This window comes from Rana temporaria, chromosome 1 (assembly GCF_905171775.1).
Source record: "Rana temporaria chromosome 1, aRanTem1.1, whole genome shotgun sequence".
Lineage (NCBI taxonomy): Eukaryota > Metazoa > Chordata > Amphibia > Anura > Ranidae > Rana > Rana temporaria.
This window is the reverse complement of record NC_053489.1, coordinates 156,372,513-156,398,206: the sequence shown is the minus strand read 5'-3', so window position 1 is coordinate 156,398,206 and position 25,694 is coordinate 156,372,513. Positions and strand designations below refer to the sequence as shown.

Below are 25,694 nucleotides of genomic sequence, written 5' to 3'. Positions count from 1 at the left end.
GTTAAGCCTGCATCATCTGACATGACCAGATCCTGAAGCAACAGCAGGCAATGAGTCTGTGTCAGAGATATCCCCAGAAGCAGGCTCAGGGAGGGGGCGATTTGTACCCCCCTTCTGGGCACTAGCCGCTTCAAACCTGGCGAGAAACGCCTCAAGGACAGCCGACATTGCCTCAACAGATGCGGCAGGGGGATTAAAGTATAACTTAGGCATTGCTGGGGCAGAAACACCAGGTTTAGGTTCCATGTTGCCCCACCGCTGTGTACTGCAAGATAGAACAACCCACCGGTCACCTCCTGGCTGCAAAAATAGAAGCAGAGGCCTCCCAGGGACTCACCACCCCACCCGGCTGCAGAGAGCTGAAAACCTGAGGTGTGCTCTGATGTGCTGGCTGTGTTGCGTCTGTCACCTTAGGGAAGATTTGCGGCGTTTTGCAGCGCTAAAACAGACACAAGAGGCCAAGACATTTCCAAGATGGCCGCTGTCTGAGGTAAAAATCACCAGGAGGCTACAGGAAAATGGCCGCCGAGCTATGTAAACTGTGACCACGGCAAAATGGCGGCCATGGTGCAGTTTAAAATCCCCAGTGATGCACCAAACACCTAACACTACACAGCAGCACCTCCCAGAGTAAAAACACAGTCCCCCACAACACACGGGCCCCCGGTGGTAATAAAGAAACCCCAGGAGGCCCCTCCTCACAGCCGCTACCCAGTCTGTGGAAGGAGGGAGAGTGAAAGGGAGAGAGGAAAGCAGGGCAGACCCTCGGTTGACCTCCCCAGGGAAAACACCAGCCACACCACCTTGCCAGGGCAAGGGGCCACTACTTACCCATCCTGCGACGAACGGCTGGAGGTATCCCGGACAGAACCAACGTCCACCAACGGCATGGCTGTGGGCCAGACACACTGTGACAAGGCCATAGAGACGGGTCATATGTGTGTCCTGGAACATGTTGTTCCCCGGCCTCCCCTGGAGCAATGGGGCCTGTCGTGGACGACCCAGAGCCGAGCTGAGGGCCGGCACACGCTCGATGGCCGAACATGGGGGGACTACAAGAGTCAAGACCCAGCCTGTCACCCAGTCGGCTGTTGATAGAAGAATCACAGGATTCAAAATGCAGGAACAAAATGATAAAAAAAAAAATTCTCCAGAGTACAGGGACTCCAGAGTGCCTGTCCTCTCCTGACGTTACGCAGAAAGAAACTGGAGCTGCTAGAGCAGGGTGTGGGTTATACCCAGGGAACCACGCCCCCTGGGAGAAGCTGCACTAAGGAAAGTGTTGTTGACACTTAAAGTGCTTTGTTTCTGCCCAACTCTCCTGAAGGAAGCGGATATAACCCTAAGGTCAAAGGCTGCCGTGTCCGTCCATGAACGGAAGAGAAATTCGTTTTATAGGGTTCAGGAATGTTTGGCATCTTACACTGCAACTACAGCTTTAAAAACACAAGCATGGCTATAAATGTATGATATGAAAAGGTCAACTTACAGAATTGCATAGAAGAAAAGCAAGCCATTCAAGGAGGTAATCTGTGAAATGTTTGGTCTCTTAAACAAGCTTTTGTGATCTGTAAGATAAGAACATGCAGTAAACATTATACTTTGCTCAGATGTAGGCTCGCATTTAAAAAAAAAAAAAAAAAAAAAAAAAAGAGAAGGATAAAATGACTTGCCTGTCTTTTGTTGAATCAATTTACTTCTCTCAGGGCTCTTCTGACTCTCCACAACTACAGGGTTGTGAGACTTTGTGGTGACGTTTTTGTCTTGATCCTGGAATTCTAGACGTAAAACAAATGTTAAGGTCAGTGGATGTAGTTATACTCAATGGACCAAAGAAAACTAAAATTAGTAGCAGAAGCAAAGGTCTGCAACCGCAATGCTGTTTTTTTACACAATTTTCTGCCATTTAAAAAAAAAAGCTTTCAATTGCAAAAACAGTTCATTTATATGATAGGAAGGGTGATGGGTTTTACCAATCTGGTTGTACCGATCTGTTTGATAACTTGTTGACGCCACGCTAAATTGAAATTTATTTAAAATGGTTGTTTATCAATGGCAACACATTGGGGGTTATTTACAAAAGCCAAATCCACGTCGCACTACAAGTGCAAAGTGCACTTGAAATTGCACTTGGAAGTGCAGTCACTGTAGATCGGAGGGGGACATGCAATGAAAATAAAACAGTATTTTAGCTTGCACATGATTAAATAAAATCAGCAGAGCTTCCCCTCATTTCAAATCTACCCCTCAGATTTACAGTGGCCGCACTTCCAAGTGCACGTTCAGTGCAATTTCAAGTGCACTTCGCACTTGTAGCGCAAAGTTTATTTGCCTTTCGTAAAAATAACCCCCATTGTGCAAGGAAAAAAAATAAAAAAAATAACCACTACACACGTTTTATATCAAATGGAAACTCCACTTCCATTATATTTTAACAATTCAACCTTAAGCATGGGTGCTCAACCTGTGGCCCTCCTTAACACTAGTGGTGGTCAACCGTGTGTTTTAACTGTAGGGGGGTGGGACCGACTAGGAGCTGGGAGATTGCTGTTCTTAGCTAGTAGGAACTCACGATCTGCCTCTCCTCACAGAAAAGGGATCCGCACGTTCTGGCTCTCTTGCCCACAACCATCGGCTGGTCGGCAAGCCGTTAAAGCATTATTCAAGCCAAAACCAAAAATGTAATGCATGTGCAGTGGGGTGGTGATACTGCCGAGGGACCCAAAGACCAGCGAAGAACCGGCCCTGGTGAAGACACTGCTGGCAAGTGTCTTTATTAAAAGACAGCTGCATCAGTATTTGTAGATGCTGACTTAAAATTTTTCAAACCTAAATAAGGCTCCTCATCCATTTAAAAACAACATGCCCACCTAAGATTATACTATCCCAAAGACAGATAATGCCTTTTGATGCAAAAAAAAAAATAAAAAATAAAAAAAACCACAACACACACACACACACACACACACACACACACACACACACACACACACACAGAGCAAGTGGAAGAATTAGGATCAAAAGGCAATAAAATGGTTACTGGGAAGGGGGTAGGTAGTTACACTTTCATTTTGCGGCTTTATTAAGAGAACAGAACATGGGCTAACCTTGAGAGTTTTCAGATTCTGGTGTTTGAGAGCCCGTGCTACTGTATTCTTCTATGTCCTTTCTTCGTTGTCGGACCAAACCGTCAATCTCTGAAAAGTCTACACTGAAATCCTACGCCAAAAAAATAAAACAATCAAATATACCAGGATCTCAAAGCATTATGACAGCTTTTACTGGACTGGCTTTTAAAGACTATTGGAGTCCTAAAATTCTAATAATCAGGGTACATTAAAATGCCCACAACTGCAGAGGCCAATATAACCTCTGATACTGAAAGTTAATGATATCCACAAACACTTCATGCACCACCAATGTTTTTACCCAAAATGCAAAAAATAGCAGCAAACATGGATGTAACAGTAGGGCTAGCAATAGTGATTTTTTTTACGCGATACATGATCCTGTGCTGAATATCTAGTCAGATATAATGAACATTTTGTGTTTCACTTACAAGTGGAAATGAGGTAGCATGTTCGGCTCTGTCAAGGTGTTCTGCAGAAGGGTTGGGACTGTTTCCAACACTTATGTTCTAGAAGAAGATGAAACACAAAAAAACACACATGATTATGACAGACAACCAAAAACACGCAAAAAAAATAAAAAAAAATAAAAATAAAAAAAAAGACTGCAGACAGACAATTTTGTTTTGCTTGCACATTATACAGAGAATTACAGAGTACACCAATCCCTGCTTCTGAGGGAGCTTACGATAATGTTCTTAAAACAATTGTACAACAATCTAGGGCAGTGGAACTCCAGATGTAAAGGAAAAAAAAAATGTTGCCTAAAATTAATGTCTGCAAGGTAGACAGAATTGTGCAACGATTCTGTTAAAAAAACAAAGTAAATATCTATTAAATTCCTTCATCTATATCACCTCCGGCATCCTAGTTTCTGTTCTCTCATTCACTTCCTGGTTTGCATCGTTCGTTCATGTAAGAACTACATTTCCCAGTATGAACTGTGGCACGCCCAGTAATTCACACCTCCTTGAAGTCTAACACGTAGAGAGTGTCCTGCCACACAGCTGTAGTTCCCAGGAGGGGGCGAGCACGTTGCTGACCACCGCAGTAAAGCCTCCCTTCACGGTGGTCAGTAAAATCAGACAAGAAGGAAGTGAACAGAGCAACTTCTGAGCAAAAACGAACAATGAGGAAGTGGAAAGAGGAATGTCTGCAGGTAAAAGGATGCTTAAGGAAAAAAAATTCCTTTACAACCCCTTTAAGGCCTTCCCCACCAACCCCCCTTTCCACACTGGTGCATGTTTTTCAGCTCCCTTCAGATTTAGATGCAAGAGAATTATTCTCCTATGTAGGTCACTAACAATTGTTATTGTACCAGACAGCTGGGAAAATATACATTTGCTTTTGCTGGCCTGAAGAACTGGGGTTGTGCACCACTGCTCTATGGTCAATTAAGCCAATTAAAGTGCTATTAAAAAGGAAAAAGTTCACCTTTTGACAAAAATTATACATTTTAACCTGCAAAAGTGCATTTATTTGTTGCAGGAGTCTGTAAAGCATTGCACTAGTCATCAGCAGATTGCTAATGCCATGCAGGTCTCCTGCAGATCAGTCAGTGTATCTGCTTGCACCTCACATGAGCAAGCAGATACACGCCAACAGGAAGAATCAATGAACTACCACATCGCTCACAGCACCATGGTAGTTAGTTGAGAACTACAAGCAGACAGCTGCCAAGTCTGTCAGAGCTTGTAGTTTTACTATTCACAGAACACTGAATGAGTGATATGGCTGGAGTCATAAATCGTCAGATGAACATAAAGGAAAGTCTAAAAAACAATGTATGAAGCCACCACATCCAAGAACTAGTAAGCTGCAATATAAATAAAAAAAAGTGTTTGCCTTTAGGTTTATTACTGCCTTAATCCCCCACTTCCATATTGTATTTGGGAGAAAACAAAAGCTCTTGGCTAGAGCTAAAATAGTGGGTCACTAATGTAAAAGTGAATTCATGACCCCAGTGCTATAGTAATGAGTGCTAGCCACCCAGACTATACCTACAGCTACAAGTTGACATTCAACTGAAAGCAGGTTAGCCTTCATCGGCAAAAGGGAACAGTGACACCAAAAATCCCCCCCACTACTACTAAATGGACCTGTAATCTATTTTACAAGAAATAAAATCGGAGCTTCCCTTCCCCCCCCATTCCCTTATAAGTGAACTCTTTCCTCCTCACATTTGGAATGATCAGTCTTGCATGGTAATTGTGGTTACATTCACTGCTTTGCACACTAAAAGTCTCATAGTCCATCTCAGGAGTAAGCAAGAGGGTGGCTACAGTCCTAAATACAGTGGGACAATGGAGAATGAATTTAGCTAACCACTAACAGTAAGGCTCCATTCACACTTGGCGTTTTGAAATCTCAGACAGAATCATGTTCTTTTTGGGCAACAAGCTTCACTATGCGATTTGCTGTGTGAAAAATCGTGTGAAAATAGCATTGGTCGGTGCCATTGAAAAGAATGGCATCTGAACCTGCATTTTGTGATTGTAGTGAATTTTGCCATCATGGACAGAATTGCAGCAATTCTGCCTGAGATCTTAACCTGTTTCTGCCTAGTCCTCTCCTAGTTAACTGTTTAAACACATAACTGTACAACCCCTCTCCCTGCACCATTCAGCTCAGTTCATCAAAAAGCAGTACAAACACATAAAAGGAGGGGTGGGTGCCGTGTCCATCCATGAACTTAGAGAAAACGATTTTACGGTGAGTACAAAAATCCTATTTTCTCTTTCGTTCATGGACGGACACAGCACTCTTGACAGAGTGAGACTTCCCAAAGCAGTGTCGAAAGAAAAAAAAAAAAAACACCACACACACACACGTGGAAACAGCATTAAACCTTGCGGCCGAAGGAAGCATCCGAAGATTCACAACATTTTACAAGGTTGATGTGTGTGCAAGTGTGAACGGACGACCAAGTCGCCCCCTTACACACCTGGGAAACGGACGCTTGGTGTCGGAAAGCCCAAGAGGCACCAATTGCCCTGGTTGAATGCGCCGTGACAGGAAAGGGGGGCACCCGCCTCTTCAAAGCATAAGCCTGGATCACGACCTGCCTGATCCACCTAGAAATGGTGGACGACAAGACCGCCAGGCCCTTCTTCGGACCAGCCACCGAGACAAACAGTGAGTCGGACCTCCGGAATGGAGCAGTAGCCGAAAGGTACACCAGCAGAACGCGAACAACGTCCAAGGAGTGCAACGCAAATCTGCTTTGGATGAGACGGGCGAGGACACAAGGTCGCGGGAGGACAATATCCTCATTGAGGTGAAAGGCCGAAACGACCTTAGGAAGAAAAAAAAGTTGTGACGCAGCACAACCTTATCCTTGTGAAAGATCAGAAATGGAGCCTTGCAGGACAAGGCCGCCAGCTCAGAAACACGCCTGACAGACGTAATCGCCACCAAGAAGACCACCTTCTGAGACAACGTCTGCAAGGGAATCTCCCTAATGTTCTCAAACGGAGGCTTTTGAAGAGCCGAGAGAACCAGGTTTAAATCCCATGGCGGCAGCGGAGGGCAGACCGAAGGGGCCACATGCCGAACCCCCTGCACGAATGTCCGCACTAGAAAAAAAAAGCCATGGCAGAAATCTGCCCATTGACCATACTCAAAGCCATCCTCTGGTCCACCCCACGCTGTAAGAACAGCAGGACCCTTGACAACGAATAGGTGCATGGACACAACCCCATTTCTTCACAGAGAAAAGTAAGCCTTCCAAGTGTGAAATCTTCCTGGAAGCCGATTTACGTGCCCTCAACATGGTAGAAATTACAGAATCTGACAGGCCACGATCCCTCAACACCTGGCTTTCAACAGCCAGGCTGGTAAAACCAGAGACCGCAAAGCAGGATGGAGTATGGGACCTTGCGACAGAAGGTCCTCTTGTAGCGGCAGATGCCAGGGCGCGTCCGCCACTAAACGCACCAGGTCGGCGTACCAGGGACGCAGAGGCCAATCCGAAGTGACAAGGATCATTTGGATCCCTTCAGCCTCCACCCGGCAAAGCAGACGAGGAAGAAGCTTTAGAGGAGGAAACGCATAAAGCAGCAGATACCGACCCCACCAACACGTCCGTCGCGTCCGCCCAGGGGTCCCTTGATCTGGCCACGAACCTCAAAACCTTCAGATTGAGACAAGACGCAATACATGTCCAGTGTGCCCCATCTGACAGACGAGGAGAAACATCTGGGTGCAGGGACCAGTCTCCCTGGTCCAGCATCTGACGACTCAGGTAGTCCGCCTGCCAGTTTTCCATGCACGGAATGTATATGGCCGACAGAGCGAGCATGCTCCAGTCTGCCCACCTCAGGATGCGAGTGACCTCTGAAGATGCCGCCGCGCTTCTCGTTCCTCCTTGATTGACATATGCCACCAACATGGCGTTGTCCGACTATCCTGACCGGTCGCCCCTGCAGTCTGAGACCACTCGAGGAGGCAAAGCTTGATCGGCAAGCAGGATTCCTCCGAAGCCCAGGGACCCTGGGCCGACTGGACCCCCCAGCCGGTAAGACGGTGTCCCTCCCTTGTCACTGGATGGTAATCACGACGAACGACTTCCCTGACCGAAGAGCCGGTGATGTCAGCCACCACACCAGGGAAGACCTGACCCGGTGGCTCACTCGGATCTGATGATCCAGAGACGAAGGACTCCTGTCCCATCTGAGCAGAATCTCCCTCTGCAGCACTCGAGTGTGAGATTTAGCATACGGCACCGCCTCGAAGGAGGCTACCATGAGATCCAGGACCCGCATGCAAAAACGGAGACACAACCAGCTTTGGGATATCAACTGCTGCACCGCCGTTCAGAGACTGCAGCTTTTCCACTGGAAGAAACACCCTCGCCACCGAGGAGTCCAGAATCAACCCCAGGTATTCCAGGTGTTGAGAGGGAACCAAGACCGACTTCTGGGTGTTTATAGCCTGTCGGACCCTCGAATTTTGTTGGGTGCTAGACACTCCCTCAAATTCTGAGCTTGAAGAGGCCCTCAGAGGAAGAAGGTCATCCAAGTAGCCCGCGATAGCGATGCCAGAATCGGGAACAGCACCTTGGTAAACACCCTTGGTGCAGATGCCAAGCCGAAGGGGGAGAGCCACAAACTGATAGTGAGCTTCCCCGACTGCAAATTGCAGAAATCTGATGACCGGAGTAGATGGGGATATGCAGGTATGCGTCCTTGAGGTCCAAGGATGCCAGAAAGTCCCCCAGATAGAGAGCCGCAACAGAGCGAACCGACTCCATCCTGAATCTTTGCACCCTCACAAAGCAATTGGTCCAGGATCGGACGGACTCCGTCCTTCTTCGGCACAACCAACAGGTTCGAGTAGAACCCCTGAAACCGCTCCTGCGAAGGAACCGAACAATTGCTCCACGAGCCAGCAGATCCTGAACCACCCCGAAAAGGGCTGTCAGACACTTCGGCTGCAGCTGGAGGAAAAAAAAAAAAATCTGCTCGGACGACGAGAAAAACACCATCTTGTACCGTGAAGAAACCACTACGCAAACCCAGCGGTCAGAGATCAGAGACGACCAGAGTCGCAAATTCACAAAGACGTCCCCACATCCGAGAGATAGGCGGGGGCAAACCTTCATGCAGACTGTGGTTTTGCGAAACCAAGGTCGCTTCTGACCCTCTGCAGACGCTTTGTCAGCCTGGAGCGTTTACCTGCAGCACTAAGCGGACAAAAAAAAAAAAAAAAAAAAAAAAAAAAAAAAAAAATTGTTCACAGTGAAAGAGGGGCCTTGCCTGCGGTGTGGCTTCTGACTCTTTTTTGGATTGCAGGAGGAGGGTGCTCTTGCCCCCATAGCATCCTTGATCAAGAGAAGCACCGAACAGTCTGTCGCCCTTAAAAGGGCAAATCCATCAGAGCCTTCTTAGAAGATTGGTCTGCCGACCAACACTTAAAGCAACACTAAAAGGCAAAACATTTTCCTTTATTTTATAAATAACAAACATGTTATACTTACCTCGACTGTGCAGCTCGTTTTGCACAGAGTGTCCCCGAATCCGGTCTTCTGGGGTCCCTTGGCGGCTGTCTCGGCTCCTCCTCGCAAAAGCTTTCCACCTTCATGCGAGTGAGCTCGCATGGTGGAAAGCTTTTGCCAGAGCGCTCCCGTGATACAGCGGCGGGCATAGCCGCCAGCTGTATCACTCGGCCCCGCCCCCCGGCGCGCCGCGTCATCCGCTGTGATTGACAGCAGCGCCAGCCAATGGCTGCGCTGCTATCAATCCGTCTAGCCTAGCCAATCAACGGCCAGGCTGGGAACCGAAGAGGATCATGTGGATGCGTGCGGGACTTTCGAGGGGTCAGATAAGCAAAACAAGGGTTTGGGGGGGGGGGGATGCATTAAGATGAAAAAAACATTTACCTTTACAACCCCTTTAAGCCAGATCAGGTGGCGCAACACCACCGCACAGACCGAGGCCCTGGACAGCAAGGGAATAGTATCCAGATCTGACTCGCAGACAAACTTAAGGCCCTGCACTAATTGGTCGGCAAAAGCCACCTCATCCAGAGGTGCCCGACGAGTCTTAAGCCCCTGGAGCAGTATCTTTACCCATTCCGTCAGCGTTTGAGACACTTGGGGCAGCAAAAACCTTCTGTGGTTTTTCCCAATCCTTGTAAAAAAAAAAGCTTATCAAGATAAGAAACACAAGGAAACACATTTGCGGTGCGGGACGGCTTACGGAACCCAAATGGGAACGATTCCTCCGCTGCTTCGGCAGAATCCTCCATATTCAATGTATCCCGCACTGTGGTGATCAGTTGAATGACCAGAGCCTTTTCATGTGCTGATCCAGACCCAGAGTCCTCCCCATTATCCGAATGGCCGCGGTCCGCGGCCTCTAAAGCATCAGAATCCTGATCAGGAGCCGTAGCCGGGCCAGACTCAGCATCAGAATTGTCCCCGGAAGATGGGGGGAGGGGGTGCTTTTTACCCCCCCCCCCGGCCTTACACGCTGCTTCCACCCTGGCAACAAAGGCCTCCAGGACTGCTGACATAGCATCCACTGACACATCAGGAGCAGGGGCCCCAGCCGCTAGCTCAGGTGTTTCTGGGGAGGAGGCGCCGGCTTCCGACATCATGCTGACCCACACGTGCGACACAGGACCAAGGCCCAGCACGCTGTCCCCCCTCCTAGCTGCTGCAAAGAACGAGAGATCCCCAGAGGACTCACCACCCAGCAACGGAGCCACACAGTTGCCATCCGCCTCCCGCCTGAAAAGTCACCCAGCGCTCGCGCCAAATAAACTGTCACAAGAGGTCAAAAGCTCAGCCGAACGGCAAGCCGACGAAAAGGAGCGCGGCCACAAGAAAATGGCCGAACACACTAGAGGCCAAAATGGCGGCCGGCCGCGTGAACGCAAGACAGAGGCAGGTAGTGAAAAAAATGCGCAGTAGGCTGCAAAACATTTAGGGACCCTAGGGCCTCCCCCTATGCACAGCCGAACAACCGCCCGTGGAAAAACGGACATCGCAGCCCCCCGTGCCGGATGATGCCCCCCCTATCCACGCAGCAGCTAATCCAGAGCAGGTAGGAGGGAAGGAGAGGAGGCAAAGTGATGTACAATCCCTCAAAAACAACCTCCCCAGGAATGGAAGAGAAAAAAAAGAATAAAAAAAAAAAAAAAAAAGCTACTTACCTGTCCCATGCGGACTTGCTGGAAGCATTCCTGACAGGCGATCTTCCGCATGGCAATGAAGATGGCCATCAGCCCGGCACACTGAATCAGGCCTGGAACCCGAAGCTCACAGGCCACCCCTGGAACGTCGGGGCATGTTGTGGACAACCCAGTGCGTAGCTACGGTAAGCACACTCGCTGGCCAAAGATAGAGACTCCAAGGATTTAGGATCCAGCCTGTCGCCCAGTCAGCAGTTGCTAGTAGGTGGTCACAGGAACAAAAAGTAAAAAAAAACACCTGAAAAAATTCCAGGGGAAGCCATATATAGGGGGAAGCCATGTCCTTCCCCCTATACTAGGCAGAAGAAAAAATAAATAAAAAAAAACTGGGCCGCATGGTGCAGAGAGAGGGGTTGTACTAGAGGGACCGCTCCCGGGGCGGTGCTGTACAGTTTGTTTGATGTGTTTAAACAGTAACCTGTTTCTGCCTAGTCCTCTCCTAGTTGAAGGCTAAATACCCACTTTTGTCGAGAGTGCCTTTTCCGTCCATAAAAAAAAAAAAAAAAAAAAAAAAAAAAAAGGCTACGATAACTAAAAAATAAAAACCCACAAACAAATTTCCCTTTCAAGCAGTAAATGTCAGATTCAGCACTTTATAAATATGCCTCTTGGTGTGTTTACCAGATGCAGCGAACACATGGACATGGTTGGCTGAATACTTACATCAAGGTGGCTGCAGACAGACCTCAATAACTTGTAGGTGGAATCACGTGATAATAAGGACACAAATATGAACTGTATGAAGACAGAAAGGTTGTTATTTAAACAGGAGAGAAGAGAAAATGTGCATTGCGCTTTTACTTATATTCAGTAGTGATGTCACAGGCAGAGCATGGAGTGTGGCTGTTTGTAGAATAGGACGCTGGGCAAAAAAATTAAAATATATATCTAAAAAAGGCCCGTACACACAATCAGTAAAGCAAATAAAAAATATTGATTTCAAAGCGATCGTACGATAATCTGATCGTTAGTACAGAGCTTTCGAGAGCCCATCACAACAATTCATGCGATTTAATCCGATTGGACAAGCAAATTTTTTCCCCTCGTACGATACCAGATCATGCAAATTTTGTTTAATATCAGTACAGTTGTCCAAAAAAACACAAGACATTGTTTCACTTATGCAATTTCTCATACTACAGCATAAAAATTCAGAACTTAGGTAAAAATAGGATTTTTTGTACTCACCGTAAAATCCTTTTCTCTGAAGTCCATGGACGGACACAGCTCCTTAAATCTTGACATGTGTAAACAGGTTATGTTCCCTGTTTACAGGAGAGGACTAGGCAGAAACATGTTAAATACATGTTACATTAACAGAGTTGACCAGCCCCACCCAGGGGGCGATCCCTCCAGACATAACCCTCCTCACTGTAGCATGCAGCCTCAGTTCATAACAAGCAGTACAAACCTAAAAAAGGAGGGGTGGGAGCTGTGTCCATCCATGGACTTCAGAGAAAAGGATTTTACCGTGAGTACAAAAAAAAGGATTTTTGTACTCACCGTAAAATCCATTTCTCTGAGTTCATAGACGGACACAGCCTTCATTGACCTTAGGGTTATGCTTCTTCCTACCAGGAGATTTAGGCAGAATTCTACAGCACTTAAGGTGTTAAAAACTTCCCTTCATGCCGCTCCTCCCAGGGGGCGTGGCTCCCCCAGGCATAACCCACACCCTGCTCTAGCAGCTTCAGTTCGTAACAAGCAGTACAAACAAAAGAGGGGTGGGTGCTGTGTCCGTCTATGAACTCAGAGAAATGGATTTTACGGTGAGTACAAAAATCCTTTTTTCTCTTTCGTTCATAGACGGACACAGCCTTCATTGACCTTAGGGACGTCCCCAAGCAGTGTCAAAAAATTCGAGGGGTGGGAAAAACACCAAAAACAGGTTACACCCCAAACAAAACCGGAGTCACTCAACGGAGGAACTCCAACCTTAAACTGCCGCCTGAAACACCTGCGGCCGAAGGAGGCATCAGAAGATGCACTCACATCCACCTTATAATACTTTGAAAAAGTGTGGACCGACGACCAGGTCGCAGCCTTACACACCTGTAACACAGAGGCTTGGTGTCGGAAAGCCCAAGATACCCTGATCGCCCTGGTCTAATGCGCCATGACCCGAAAGGGGGGCGCCCGCCCCTTCAGGGCATAGGCCTGAAGCACAACCTGTCGGATCCACCTGGAAATGGTGGCCGACGAGACTGCCAGGCCCTCACTGGGACCGGACACAGACACGAACAGCAAGTCCGACTTCCGGAACGGAGCTGTCGCAGACAAGTAAACTCGAAGGGCCCGAACCACATCCAGAGAATGTAAAACGGCCTCCTTCGGCTTAGGACATAAGGATGGAAGAACAATGTCCTCGTTGATGTGAAAAGCCGAAACGACCTTCGGAAGAAAAGAGGGCTGCGGGCGCAGCACCGCCTTATCCTGATGGATAACCAAGTAGGGGGCCTTGCAGGACAAGGCCGCCAGTTCAGACACTCGTCTGATAGAGGTAATAGCTACCAGAAAAAACACCTTCCACGACAGAGTCAGCAAAGGGATCTCCTGAATGTTCTCAAAGGGAGCATGCTGAAGCGCCGAGAGGACCAAATTCAAGTCCCATGAAGGCAGTGGAGGGCGCACCGGAGGGGCCACATGGCGGACCCCCTGCACAAACATGCGAATCAAGGAGTGCGCCGCCAAGGGACGCTGAAAGTAAACAGCCAGAGCAGAAAGCCGACTCTTGCTCGTGCTCAAGGCAAAAGTCTAGTCCACTCCCCGCTGCAGGAACAGCAGGATCCGGGACACTACGCAAGTACGGGGGTGCCAGTTCATCTCCCCACACACAGATGTAGGCCTTCCATGTATGAGGAAAAAAAAACCTACGTGAGGTAGACCTCCGTGCACGCAGCACGGTAGAGACCACCGAGCCCAATAGGCCTCGGTCCTTAAGCCCCTGGCTCTCAACAGCCGCGCCGCTAAGGCCGGTGGCTGTGAAACAGGGTGGAAGATCGGACCCTGTATCAGAAGATCATTTTCCAGGGGAAGACGCTAGGGGGCATCTGCCACCAGATGCAGTAGGTCCGCGTACCAGAAGCGACGCGGCCAAACCGGAGCAATCAGAACTGATAGAATCCCCACAGCTTCCACTCAGCGCAGCAGGCGAGGAAGAAGCTTCCGAGGAGGGAAGGTGTAAAGTAGGCGATAGTGACCCCAAGGAGCCACCAACGTGTCTGACGCGTCCGCCCACAGGTCCTTAAACCTGGCCACGAACCGTGGCAATTACCGATAGAGACGCTAGAAGGTCCACGCCCAGAGTGCCCCGCTTTCGGCACAGAACCCCGAAAGACCTGCGGGTGGAGAGACCACTCTCCTTGGGCCCCGTGCAGTGCGACTTAGGTAGTCGGCTAGCCAATTCCGTATTCCCGGAATGTACCCGGCCGATAGAGCCGGAACAGACCCTTCGGCCCACCGAAGGATGTGCACGACCCCCGTCGCTGCAACAGAACTCCGTGTGCCTCCCTGATGATCGACCTACGCCAAGGCCGTGGCATCATCGGACAGGATCCTGACCTGTCGGCCCTGAAGATCCAGGGACCACCTGGCAAGGCAAAGCTTGATTGCTCGGAGCTCCAGAACGTTGATCAGTAGGCAGGACTCCACCTGAGTCCAGTGCCCCTGGGCTGACTGGGTGCCCCAAGCGCCCCTCCCTAACCGGAGAGGCTGGCATCCGTCGTGACCACTGTCCATCCAGTGGCCAGCAGAAAAAGGACTTTCCGGCCCGAAGCACCGGAAACGCCAACCACACCAGGGGAGACATGATCAGATGACTCAATTGAATCTGGTAATCCAGAGATGACGGAAGCTAGTCCCATCGTGACAGCAGTTCCCTCCGTAGAACCCTGGCGTGGAATTGGGCATACGGAACCGCCTGGAAAAAGGCTACCAACTGACCCAGAACCTTCCTGCAGAATCGCAGAGATGACCGCTTCTGGGTCAGCAACTGCTGCACAGCAGATAGCAGAGTCTGAAGTTTTTCCGTTAGGAGAAAAACACTCCCGCCCTGGCGGAATCCAGGACTAGTCCCAGGTATTCCAGTCCCTGAGACGGAATCAACCCTGATTTCAGGACAATCCAGAAACCAGCCGAACACTCGGAGAGCCTGACACGTGATGGACACGGCTCCACCAATGCAGAGCTCGAAGAAGCTCGTAGGAGAATGTCGTCCAGACATCCCATGATAACAAACCCCCGCTGTCACAGCCGGGCCAGTATCGGGACGAGCACCTTGGCGAAAACCTGCCGAATGGGAAGGACACTATTGAAAATGGTCCCCCCCGACCGCAAAGCACAGAATCTCCGGTGGTTTGAGGATATGCAGGTACACGTTCATGACATCCAAGGATGCCAGAAAATCCCCCTGATGGAGTGCCGCTATTACCAAGCGAATCGACACCACCAAAAGTTTGCACCTTGACAAAACAAACGAGGGACTTGAGGCCCAGGATTGACCGGGCCCCATCCTCCGTGGGGACACAAACAGAATGGAGTAAAAACCCCGAGACCGTTCCAACGAGGGAACTGGCACAATCACTCCCCTGACCAGAAGATCCTGGACAGCCCCTGACAGTCAACCGGCGAACCGGAGGATGCCAGAAGCCGGAGGAAAAAAACCTGTTTGGCAGACAAGAGAGAAACTCAATCTTGTACCCCAAGGAAAACGCTTCGCAATGCGAAGCCAGTCTCCCACCCGAGACACGGGCGGGAGCAGACCTTCAGGCGGAAGCAGGTATGTCCGCAGACTCGTTAGGCATGCGGTATCAGGTGCGCTGCTACCCCGCAGCGGGGATTCAAGCACCATGTAGACCTACCCCCACCGCACAGGGCGAGCGAAAAAACGCTCGGAGGTAGGCAAGGAGGGTCCTTGCACAGGGCGAGGTCCCTAGCCCTTCCCAGACTGTGGGAACAGCATGCGCTTACCACCCGTGGCATCCTCAATGATGCCATTCAGGGAAGTCCCAAAAGGACCGTTCACCCTTAACGGCCATCACCAAGGCCACCTTAGAGGTCCTTCTTCCAGCTCCTGCAGCAGGAGCTTCGCCCTTTTAGTCGGGGCCTGACCAGGGCCCTGGCCAGAGCCGGCCTCACCGCCGAACCCACCACCGTGAATAGGGAGCGGGCCACGGCCTCCACTCTCCCATCAGCTGGATCCTGAAATGCAGGAGCCCCTTCCACATCTGGACACAGGGGGGTCCACTGGCGGAGGAGAGCCCTACTTTTTTTTTTTTTTAAAGCCCCCCTCAAGGGGGTAACGGGTTGCAAAGTTTTTTGACAAACTTTTTGCGGTGCATCCCATTCCTTGTATAACATATAGTTCAAATAAGGAGCACAAGGAAACCCTTCAGCGGTGCGTGGTAGTCTGCTGGTACTGACATGGAGGCGTCTCCGCCACATCCTCAATTTTTAGAGTCTCACGCACCGCAGAAAACAAGAGCTCAAACAAATTCTTGCCAGCAACTGACTGCAGCAGAGTCATCCTCACTATCCATAAGGGTTAAACCCGCAGCCTCTGACATAACAGAACTAGAAAAAAAAACAGCGATTCTGTGTCATCCCCAGAAGCAGGCTCAGGGAGGGGGCGCTTTTTTACCCCCCATCCGGGCACCAGCTGCTTCAAACCTGGCAAGAAACCCAGGACAGCTAACATAACAGATGTGGCAGGGGAAGGGGTGTTAAGGGTTAACTCAGGCATAGCTTGAGAGGGAGACCTGGCTCAGGTTCCATAGTGTCAGCGCTGAGTCACCCACCCTGCAAGGCAGGACAAAAAAAACCCCCCACTGGTCACCTCCTTGCTGCTATTGCAGAGCATGGGGGCCCCTGGTATTCACCACCCCACCCAGCTGCAGAGGGAGCTGAAAACCTGAGGTGTGCTCTGATGTGCTGGCTGTGATGTTTTCTGTCACCTCAAGGAAGATTCACAGCGTTTCACAGCACTAAAACTGGTAGAAGAGACCAGAGGCTGTGCCGAGTCACCTCAGGGAAGAATCACAGCGTTACCAAGGAGATTTCCAAGATGGCCACCGTCTGAGGTAAAAATCAACTCATAGAACACAGCAGCACACAGCAGCACCCCCCAGAGTAACAACACAGTCCCCCAACACCACAAGGGCCCCGGTGGTAATAAAGAAAACCCAGGAGGCCCCCCCTTCACAGCCACTACCCAGTCAGGGGAAGGAGGGAGAGGAAGGGGAGAGAGGAAAGCAGGGCGGACCCTCAGTCGACCTCCCAAGGGAAGCATTCCAGCCAGACCACTTACCTGAGTAAGGGGCCACTACTTACCTGTCCTGCGACTACCCGGCTGGAGGTATCCCAGACAGAACCAACGTCCGCGAACGGCATGGCTGTCGGCCAGACATACTGTGACAAGGCCATAAAAGACCGGTCATATGTGTGCCCTAGAACCGAAGTTCCCCGGCCGCCCCTGGAGCAACGGGGCCTGTTGTGGACGTCCCAAAGCTGAGCTGAGGGCCGGCACACGCTCGAAGGCCGAAGATGGGGGGACTACAAGGGTCGAGGACCCAGCCCGTCACCCAGTCGTCTGTTGATAGAAGAATCACAGGATTCAAAAAATGCAGGAACAAAATAAAAAGCGATAAAAATTGCAAGAAAAAAACTCCAGAGTCCAGGAACTCCAGAGAGCCTGACCTCCTGTCGTTAGGCAGAAAACAAACTGAAGCTGCTAGAGCAGGGTGTGGGTTATGCCTGGGGGAGCCACGCCCCCTGGGAGGAGCGGCATGAAGGGAAGTTTTTAACACCTTAAGTGCTGTAGAATTCTGCCTAAATCTCCTGGTAGGAAGAAGCATAACCCTAAGGTCAATGAAGGCTGTGTCAGTCTATGAACGAAAGAGAAAATCCTATTTTCTCTTATCGTCAATGGACAGACACAGCTCCTTAAATCTTGACAAGTGGGACGTCCCCAAGCAGTGTCAAAAAACGAGGGGTGGGAAAAATATCAGTAAAACCAATTTTAACTTCACGCCAAAACAAGCAGAGCTCCTCAACGGAGGAGGTGCAACTTTAAACAGCCCCCGGCAAAAACTAGCTGCTAAAAAAAACATAAGATGCACTCACAGCAACCATGTAAATTCTGGAAAAAGCGTTAACAGACGAGCAAGTTGCCACATCGCACACCTGCGAAACCGACGCATGATGTCGGGCCAGGAGATCCATGCCCTGTGAGGCTCACCTCCTGCAAGGGAGCCAAAACACCCCAAGCACAAAGACCAGTCGCCCTGGTCCAGCATCTGGCGACTCCAGTAGTCCGCCTGCCAGTATACCTGATGGTAGACCGAAGCCACGGCCATGGTGTTGGCCGGCTGAAACCAGATCAGTCGACCACAAGGAGAAGCATAGCCTGATCGCCTTAAATAGTATGACAATGAACAGTAGACAGCACCTGGTATTCCCAGGCGGTCTCTCACCCAGGCACTAGCCAGGCCCGACCCTGGGTAGCTACCGAGACCAGACACATTCAGGGAGGTGTGGCCGTAGGTCCACGCAAGTCTAGCCACTCAGGGCCGACTGGACCCCCCCCCCCCCGGTTTTGTGAACCCCCCCCCCCCCCCCAGGACCACTAGAAGGAAGAAAACTTCCCGGACCAAAGAGTCAGGGGATCTCTGTCACCAACTCAGAGAGACTGACTAGGTGGCGCACCGGAATCCGATGATTTCAGAGACAAGAGATTTTTACCACCTGGACAGCATTTCCCCTGGAAAACCAGGGTGTGGAACTGGGCATACAGTACCGCCTTGGAGGCTACCCACAGGCCCCGAACCAGCAGGCGCCAGGAGAGAAGACCGATTGCGTGATGCCAATACCTTCATCGCAGACTGAAGAGTCTGCAATTTCTCCAGGGGAAGAAGGACCTTTGCCCCCGAGGAGTCTGGATCAACACTAGATACTTCAACACCGAGTCGGAACCTAGCATGCCCAGGATTTGAACCCTGGGTCGCACACATGGAGGGCAGGCTTGCTGCCACTGAGCCTAAACATTTAACACCCACCTGAATCTTCGGAGGGTCTGAATGGGAATAACCCATCCACTAGGTCGGAGACAGAAGCTGCTCTCAGAAGAAAGTCGTCCAAGTAGCCAATAAGGCAAAGCCTCGCTGTCCCAACAAAGTTAGGATAAGTGCGAGCTCCTAGCTGAAAACCCATGGTGCTGATGCAGATCAAAAGGGAGGGCCACAGGCTGACAGACCCTCTCTCATCACGAAGCACAGAAAAAAAAACAAAAAAACACTGACATGCACAAAACGGGACATGCATGTATGTGTCCCTGATGTCCGAGGACATCCCCCGGATGGAGCGCAGCTACCACCGAACAAATGGATTCCATGCGGAACTACCTGACGTTCACAAAGGTATTTATGGCCTGAGGCCCGTAGAAAACCCTTAAACTCTCGTCCTGCAGGAAAGGTAAAATTACCCTGCAGCTTAGCAAATCCCACACTGCCCAAGGCAGACAAACGGGCCGGGAGAGGAAGACACAAGGAAAGAACTTTGTTCTGTGGATAGGAGGAAACCCTATCTAGTACTCCGAAGAGACCACCTCGCAGACCCACTGGTCAAAGAGCAGGGAGGTTTCACCGAATTGTGAACCTGCAAGCAGCCCCTCCCATCTAGAGACAGGGAGGGAAGGCTACATGCATGGCAGGATTTGGGTGCCGGCGTGATCGGCTTACGCACCCAGGGACGGATTAGTCCCCCAGCTGGGCCTTTGACGGCCTAGGAGGGTTGCCCCTAAATAATACACACACACACACACACACACATAGTGTGTATGTATATTATGTAGGTGTATGCACACATGCCTTTGGAGGAAACCGGAGTACCCGGAGGAAACCCACGCAGACACGGGGAGCGACAATGCAAGCTCCAGGCAGATTGGCATCAGTGTCTGGATTCGAACCAATGACTCTTGCTGCCAAGTAATGGAGTTAAGCACTACACCACCGTGTGCATAAAACCATTCTGAAACAGAAGCCCTGGATAACAAGGGCGCAGCATTCAATGAAGCATCACAGACCTATACAAAAGCCCTCAGTGGCTTTTCTCATTCCACATCTCAGAAATTATCAAAGAAGGGCACAGAAGGAAAAAACCTACACAGTGGTCTGATTTGTGTGATCCAAAAAAGACAGAGCCCTCGGCGGAAACCCAGCTGCACTATCCAGCTTAAGAGAGTCCCTTGCAGCAGTAAAAAGCGCACCCATAAATGCCTTATTCTGCTTCTTTTTTTTTTTTTAACTAGGTACCTGGTCCATGGCTTCATAACAGAGCAGTCCACCCCCACCCTGGCACAAACGTGTCCAGGACTAACAATAAAAACTCTGTGGGAATCCCAGGTGCTAACACCTGCTGCCACCACCAGCATGTGGAGAAGGACCCAGATACTGACTCCAAATATTAATTAATATTTACATAGTGTGTATTATAATATGCACACCTGTCCTTACAAACAAAAGCTCCTAGAGCCCTATTCAGGGCCTCTCACCCACTTGCTGCGCTGACCAGGGGACTCACCTCAGGAGAAGACTGCCCAGCGCTGCCGTCCGCTCTCAGCACACAGCGTGTGAGGAAAAGAACGGTGAGGTAACTGTGCGGCATCTGAAGGCATGTTTAAACAGGAAAAGCCTCCTAGGGCTTTTTTATCTAAAAATAAGACACAGATACAGCATAAAAAGCAAAACCGTTACAGGTGTCACCAATCAGTCAGCGTTTAACTACTCGCTGAAGTATAATCATAAACATCTGTGCTCATCACAGGGCTTTTTAACAGTGAAAAAAAAAAAAAACAGGCCAGATAACACAGTCCCCTCAGGAAGGCCCCCTCCCCCCTGACAGCGGCAATGTTAGCAATGCAGCAAGGGAAAAGGAGCAGGGTAGGGAGGAGAAGAGGGCCGCCGAACCCCAGCCATACCAACCCACCGAAGCAGGAGGGACTGTACTTACCCGTCCAATCGAGGACTCGCTGACGCATTCCTGACAGAACTGCAATGGAGGTAGCTGTCGGCCCGGTCCACTGTGAGTGGAACACCACAGCCCAGTCATATGTGGACCTCGGAGCAAAGCTCACCGGCCACCCCAGGAGTCATGGGGTATGGTGTGGCAGACCCAGCCTCTTTGCAAAGGTGTGTCCACGCTTGCTGGTCGGACCGAATAGACTACAAGGATATATATGATCCAGCCTGTCTCAGCCGACAGTTGAAAGAAGATTCAAGTAAAATAAAATTTCTCCTCAGGGCGCTGGGCCATACGTCCTCCTTGCTAGGCAGAACGAAACTAAGGCTGCATGCTACAGTGAGGAGGGTTATGTCTGGAGGGACCGCCCCTGGGCGGGGCAGTTCAACTCTGGTAATGCAACATGTACCGCATGTATCGGCATATACCGCGCACTTTTTTGCCGGGTGCGCGATATACGCCGATACGCGATATCGTGGGTGCGCGATATACGCCGATACCCGCGCTGAGCTTGAACCACTGCGCCGGCATATATCGAGCGCAGTACACTAGGGTATAGTCAGGCACGCTCGGCTCCTCTCGCGGTCACGTCCTGCATGTCCTTTACGCGAGAGGAGCGGAGCCTGCCCGACTATACCCGAGTGTACTGCGCTCGGTATATGCCGGCGCAGTGGTTCAAACTCAGCGCGGGAAGCGGGGATCGAGCGGGGGGGGACACCACGATAGCCGCAGAAGGACGCCAGACCGGACGAGGCCGCCGATGGGCAAGACACCGACAAGGGGCATCCAAACTAAGTATTTTTTTTTTCCCCCAGGAATTTTTCTTCAAGTTTAGGGGTGCGCGCTATACGCCGGGGCGTGCAATAGGTCGATAAATACGGTATTTAACTATTACAGGAGAGGACTAAGCAGAAACATGTTAAACAGGGAACATAACCCACTTGTCAAGATTTAGGAGCTGTGTCCGTCCATCGACGATAAGAGAAACTCAATTTTCAATGTGGATATGGCATGCAAAAAAAAAAAAAAAAGATCCTTTGATAATCTTCATCGTGTGTGCCAGGCATTGAGGCAGTTGCAGGAAAAAAAAAAAAAAGCTATGTTCACAAGGCCATAACATAGCTGTAAAAATGTTACCGATAAAAAAAAAAAAAAAAAATAATAATATTCCGAAATAAATGTGTTAAATGCTCTAAAATTGTCCTTTTTCCAGTGGTATACGTGTACAAGCATACCTTTGGAGGATTTTTGGATCCAGTGTTACAGATCTGATCGTGTTTTTGCACTTGTGTGAATTTCTTTATTGAAACAATGCAGTTGCATTTGGATTCATAAATAAAAACTGCTTGTACACGAGTTTTGTTTTTAAACTGCCATGTGTATAGGGCCCAACTACACACACACGTTGAATTACTAAAACTAGGGTGCAGAAACCTTGTGCAGCATAGAAACAAATCAGCTTTCAGGTTATTTTTTTTGGTCAAAGCTTAAAAAAAAGGGATTGTAAAGTTTTTTTTTTTTTTTTAAAACATGTCATATTTACCCTGCTCTGTGCAAGGGTTTAGCACAGAGCTGCCCAATCCCCCCGTTTCTGGGGTGTCCTGGTGGCGCTACATCAGGTGCCCCCGTGAAGAGATGCTATCCATGGGGGCACGCTCGAGTCCTGCTGCTGCATCCATTGACACAGACAGCAGAACTCAGCCACACCCTCGTGTCACGGAGTTTGATGGAAATCAGCGGGAGCCGTCAAAAATTGCAATACGTGTATATTAAAGTTGGTTTGTGCAAAACTTTGAACATCTACAAACTATGGGAAAGATTTGGCATTTTTTTTAAATTTTTTCATTAGCAATGGCGATGATGTGCGATAATTAGCGGTACTGCGACATTGTGGCAGACAGATCGGACACTTGACACATTTTTTGGACCATTGACAATTATACAGCGATCAGTGCTATAAAAATGCACAGATTACTGTATGTCACCGAAAGGGAAGGGGCTAACACTAAGGGGCGATCAAGGGGTTAAATGTGTTCCACTGTATGGGAATAGGACTGACTGGGAGAGGAGACCTATTGTTTCTACTTCGTAGGAACAAACAATATAGCTCCTGACAGAACAGGAAAGACACACACACACACACACACACACACACACACACACAGACACACACACACACACAGACAGAGACACACACACACACAGACAGAGACACACACACACACAGACAGAGACACACACACACACACAGACAGAGACACACACACACACAGACAGAGACACACACACACAGACAGAGACACACACACACAGACAGAGACACACACACACAGACAGAGACACACACACACAGAGACACACACACACAGACAGACACACACACACAGAGACACACACACACACACAGAGACACACACACACACAGAGACACACACACAGACAGAGACACACAGAGACACACACACACAGAGACACACACACACAGACAGACACACACACACAGAGACACACACACACACACAGAGACACACACACACACACAGAGACACACACACACAGACAGAGACACACACACACACACACAGAGACACACACACACACACAGAGACACACACACACACACAGAGACACACACACACACAGACAGAGACACACACACACACACACAGAGACACACACACACACACACAGAGACACACACACACACACACAGAGACACACACACACAGACAGAGACACACACACACACACACAGAGACACACACACACACACAGAGACACACACACACACACACACACAGAGACACACACACACACACACACAGAGACACACACACACACACACAGAGACACACAGACACAGACACAGAGACACAGACACAGACACAGAGACACACAGACACACACAGACACACAGACACACACAGACACACACAGACACACACAGACACACACAGACACACACAGACACACACAGACACACAGACACACAGAGACACACAGAGACACACAGACCCGTCAGGTGGGGGGTGGAAAGCACAGACATACTCATACAGCGATTCACGATCGCGAACCACGTTGCCGACGTATATTGGCGCGAGATGGTTAATTAAAACAAGCTGAAGTTAGAAGCCGCTTAGCTACCATGCAGAGCTGCACCAGATCTTACACTTTCCAGTTTTAGTAAATCAACCTCACTGAGTAGGTTTCAGTGTCTAGTTGTTCGGCAATGGAGCCGCATTTGTTTGATGCTCCTTAGTCCTAGAATACTAAATATACATACAAATATTTTTCAAGGATTTACTCACCCGATCGGTGACTGTAGCAATAACAAGGGCATTTGGCACAAGTAAGGCAGTTTTGGTTTTCTTTAACACAGTTACTGCGATTGCTGGAATTACAATCTGCAAAATAATCACATTTGGATCGGTTTATAAACCACAAGTTTAGAGATAATGCATATCTAAAGGGCAAATTCACACAGTGCAGGGACATGCGTTTGACTGCTTTGTAAAATACCTATCACAGGGACACAGAAAAGAATAGTTTTATCTGTCCCATTTACACTGCAATGCAGCCTGAAGCAACACTACAGAACTAGATGGTGCTGCATAGCACCATGAAGTGTACATTTATAATCAAATTTGTACAAAAGTGTAATGTGCTGAATTGTGCACAAAACTGCAGCCAGGAACGGACAGCTGTTGGGAGGTGAAATGCTCCAGCAGCTGTACGTTCTTATTTAAACAATTTTTGTGTGTGAATTTTACACCAAGATAAGATTTTATCCAGCATAAAAACAAAAATACTGCACATGTAAAGGCACAATCTTCCCAATCCACATCTGTGTTGAACTGTGTTGGCCCATCAAAAGGCTTTAAAGTTGATCATTAGTCCTTTTTCAGTGGCTCCATCCCCCTCTAGCACAATTGTTGTGGTGCGGACAGAGATGTGCCAAACGCCTGTGCTCGGCCTGTGGGTCCTGGCAAAAACCTTCGGCACATCTTGGCACACAAGAGACTTCCCTGTGCAAGGCCAGTAGCACATCTACACATGCAGAGGCTAGGAGGCGGGGGGGGCACAACATTCTTGCCTGGGCAAAAAAAGGTATATGTGCATAATAAAATGCTGCCTAGTTTGGGGGAAGGTCCACCTTAACCACACACCTTCCTAGTAATTGCTCTACTAAAAGACAATCATACAAAATGGATTTTCCACCAACCTTTGTGTCTTTCCCAAACACCTTTGAGTGGAAACAAATCCAGTTTTCTGAAATGTATAACTTTCCTTGGTATAAAATCTCTTTCTGTAATGCACACGTGAAACCTAAAAAATAAAAAAAAAATAAAAAAAAAAAGTTCAGCAAGATTTCAACGGGATTATATACTATACATTTTTTATATTTGTTCATGGCTTTGAATGTCAGCTGCAACACCAGCAGCCCTATACTAGAGAAAGGAAGGACTTTAGTTCAAAGGGTCTGTCAAAAAGCAACAAATCAAAGTGAGAAGAATCAATGGGCATGCTCTCTCCACCCCGAGCTGTAGTCTAGTTTTGGGCAGTGACACCACTCATTGAAGCAGCCCCTGATGATGTCTCAAACGAAACACGTGTAGGGCGGAGTTTGTGCCTGTAAGTGTATTGCTGGCTTTTGTATGTTTTATTGATTTGGTTTTAAAAGCTTTTACATACACCAAGCTTCTTTTCCCCATCCTGCAGACCCAGCAGAATGAAGGGGGGGGGAGTGTCTCAGTGCAAGGGTCAGTGCGTTTTAGGTAGGATTAAATATAAAATTATGCGCTTGTGTTATTTCATGTCCATGTACACTATTGTTTTTGACCTTCTATGGGTTCAAAACAT

General features: G+C 49.1%; 1 protein-coding gene across 5 annotated transcripts in view; it reads right to left on the bottom strand.

Annotated features, from left to right (window-relative positions):
* Positions 1–25,694, bottom strand: part of GRAMD2B (GRAM domain containing 2B) — a 205,011-nt gene that overhangs the window by 18,781 nt on the left and 160,536 nt on the right. For all 5 annotated transcript variants that reach the window (XM_040344560.1, XM_040344568.1, XM_040344578.1 and 2 more), the window contains 7 exons: positions 25,057–25,160; positions 24,143–24,238; positions 11,487–11,558; positions 3,560–3,637; positions 3,108–3,219; positions 1,674–1,778; positions 1,490–1,568 (listed from right to left, as the gene is read on the bottom strand). In XM_040344560.1, the coding sequence (XP_040200494.1) occupies positions 1,490–1,568; positions 1,674–1,778; positions 3,108–3,219; positions 3,560–3,637; positions 11,487–11,558; positions 24,143–24,238; positions 25,057–25,160 (646 nt within the window). The remainder of the gene's footprint in view (positions 1–1,489; positions 1,569–1,673; positions 1,779–3,107; positions 3,220–3,559; positions 3,638–11,486; positions 11,559–24,142; positions 24,239–25,056; positions 25,161–25,694) is intronic.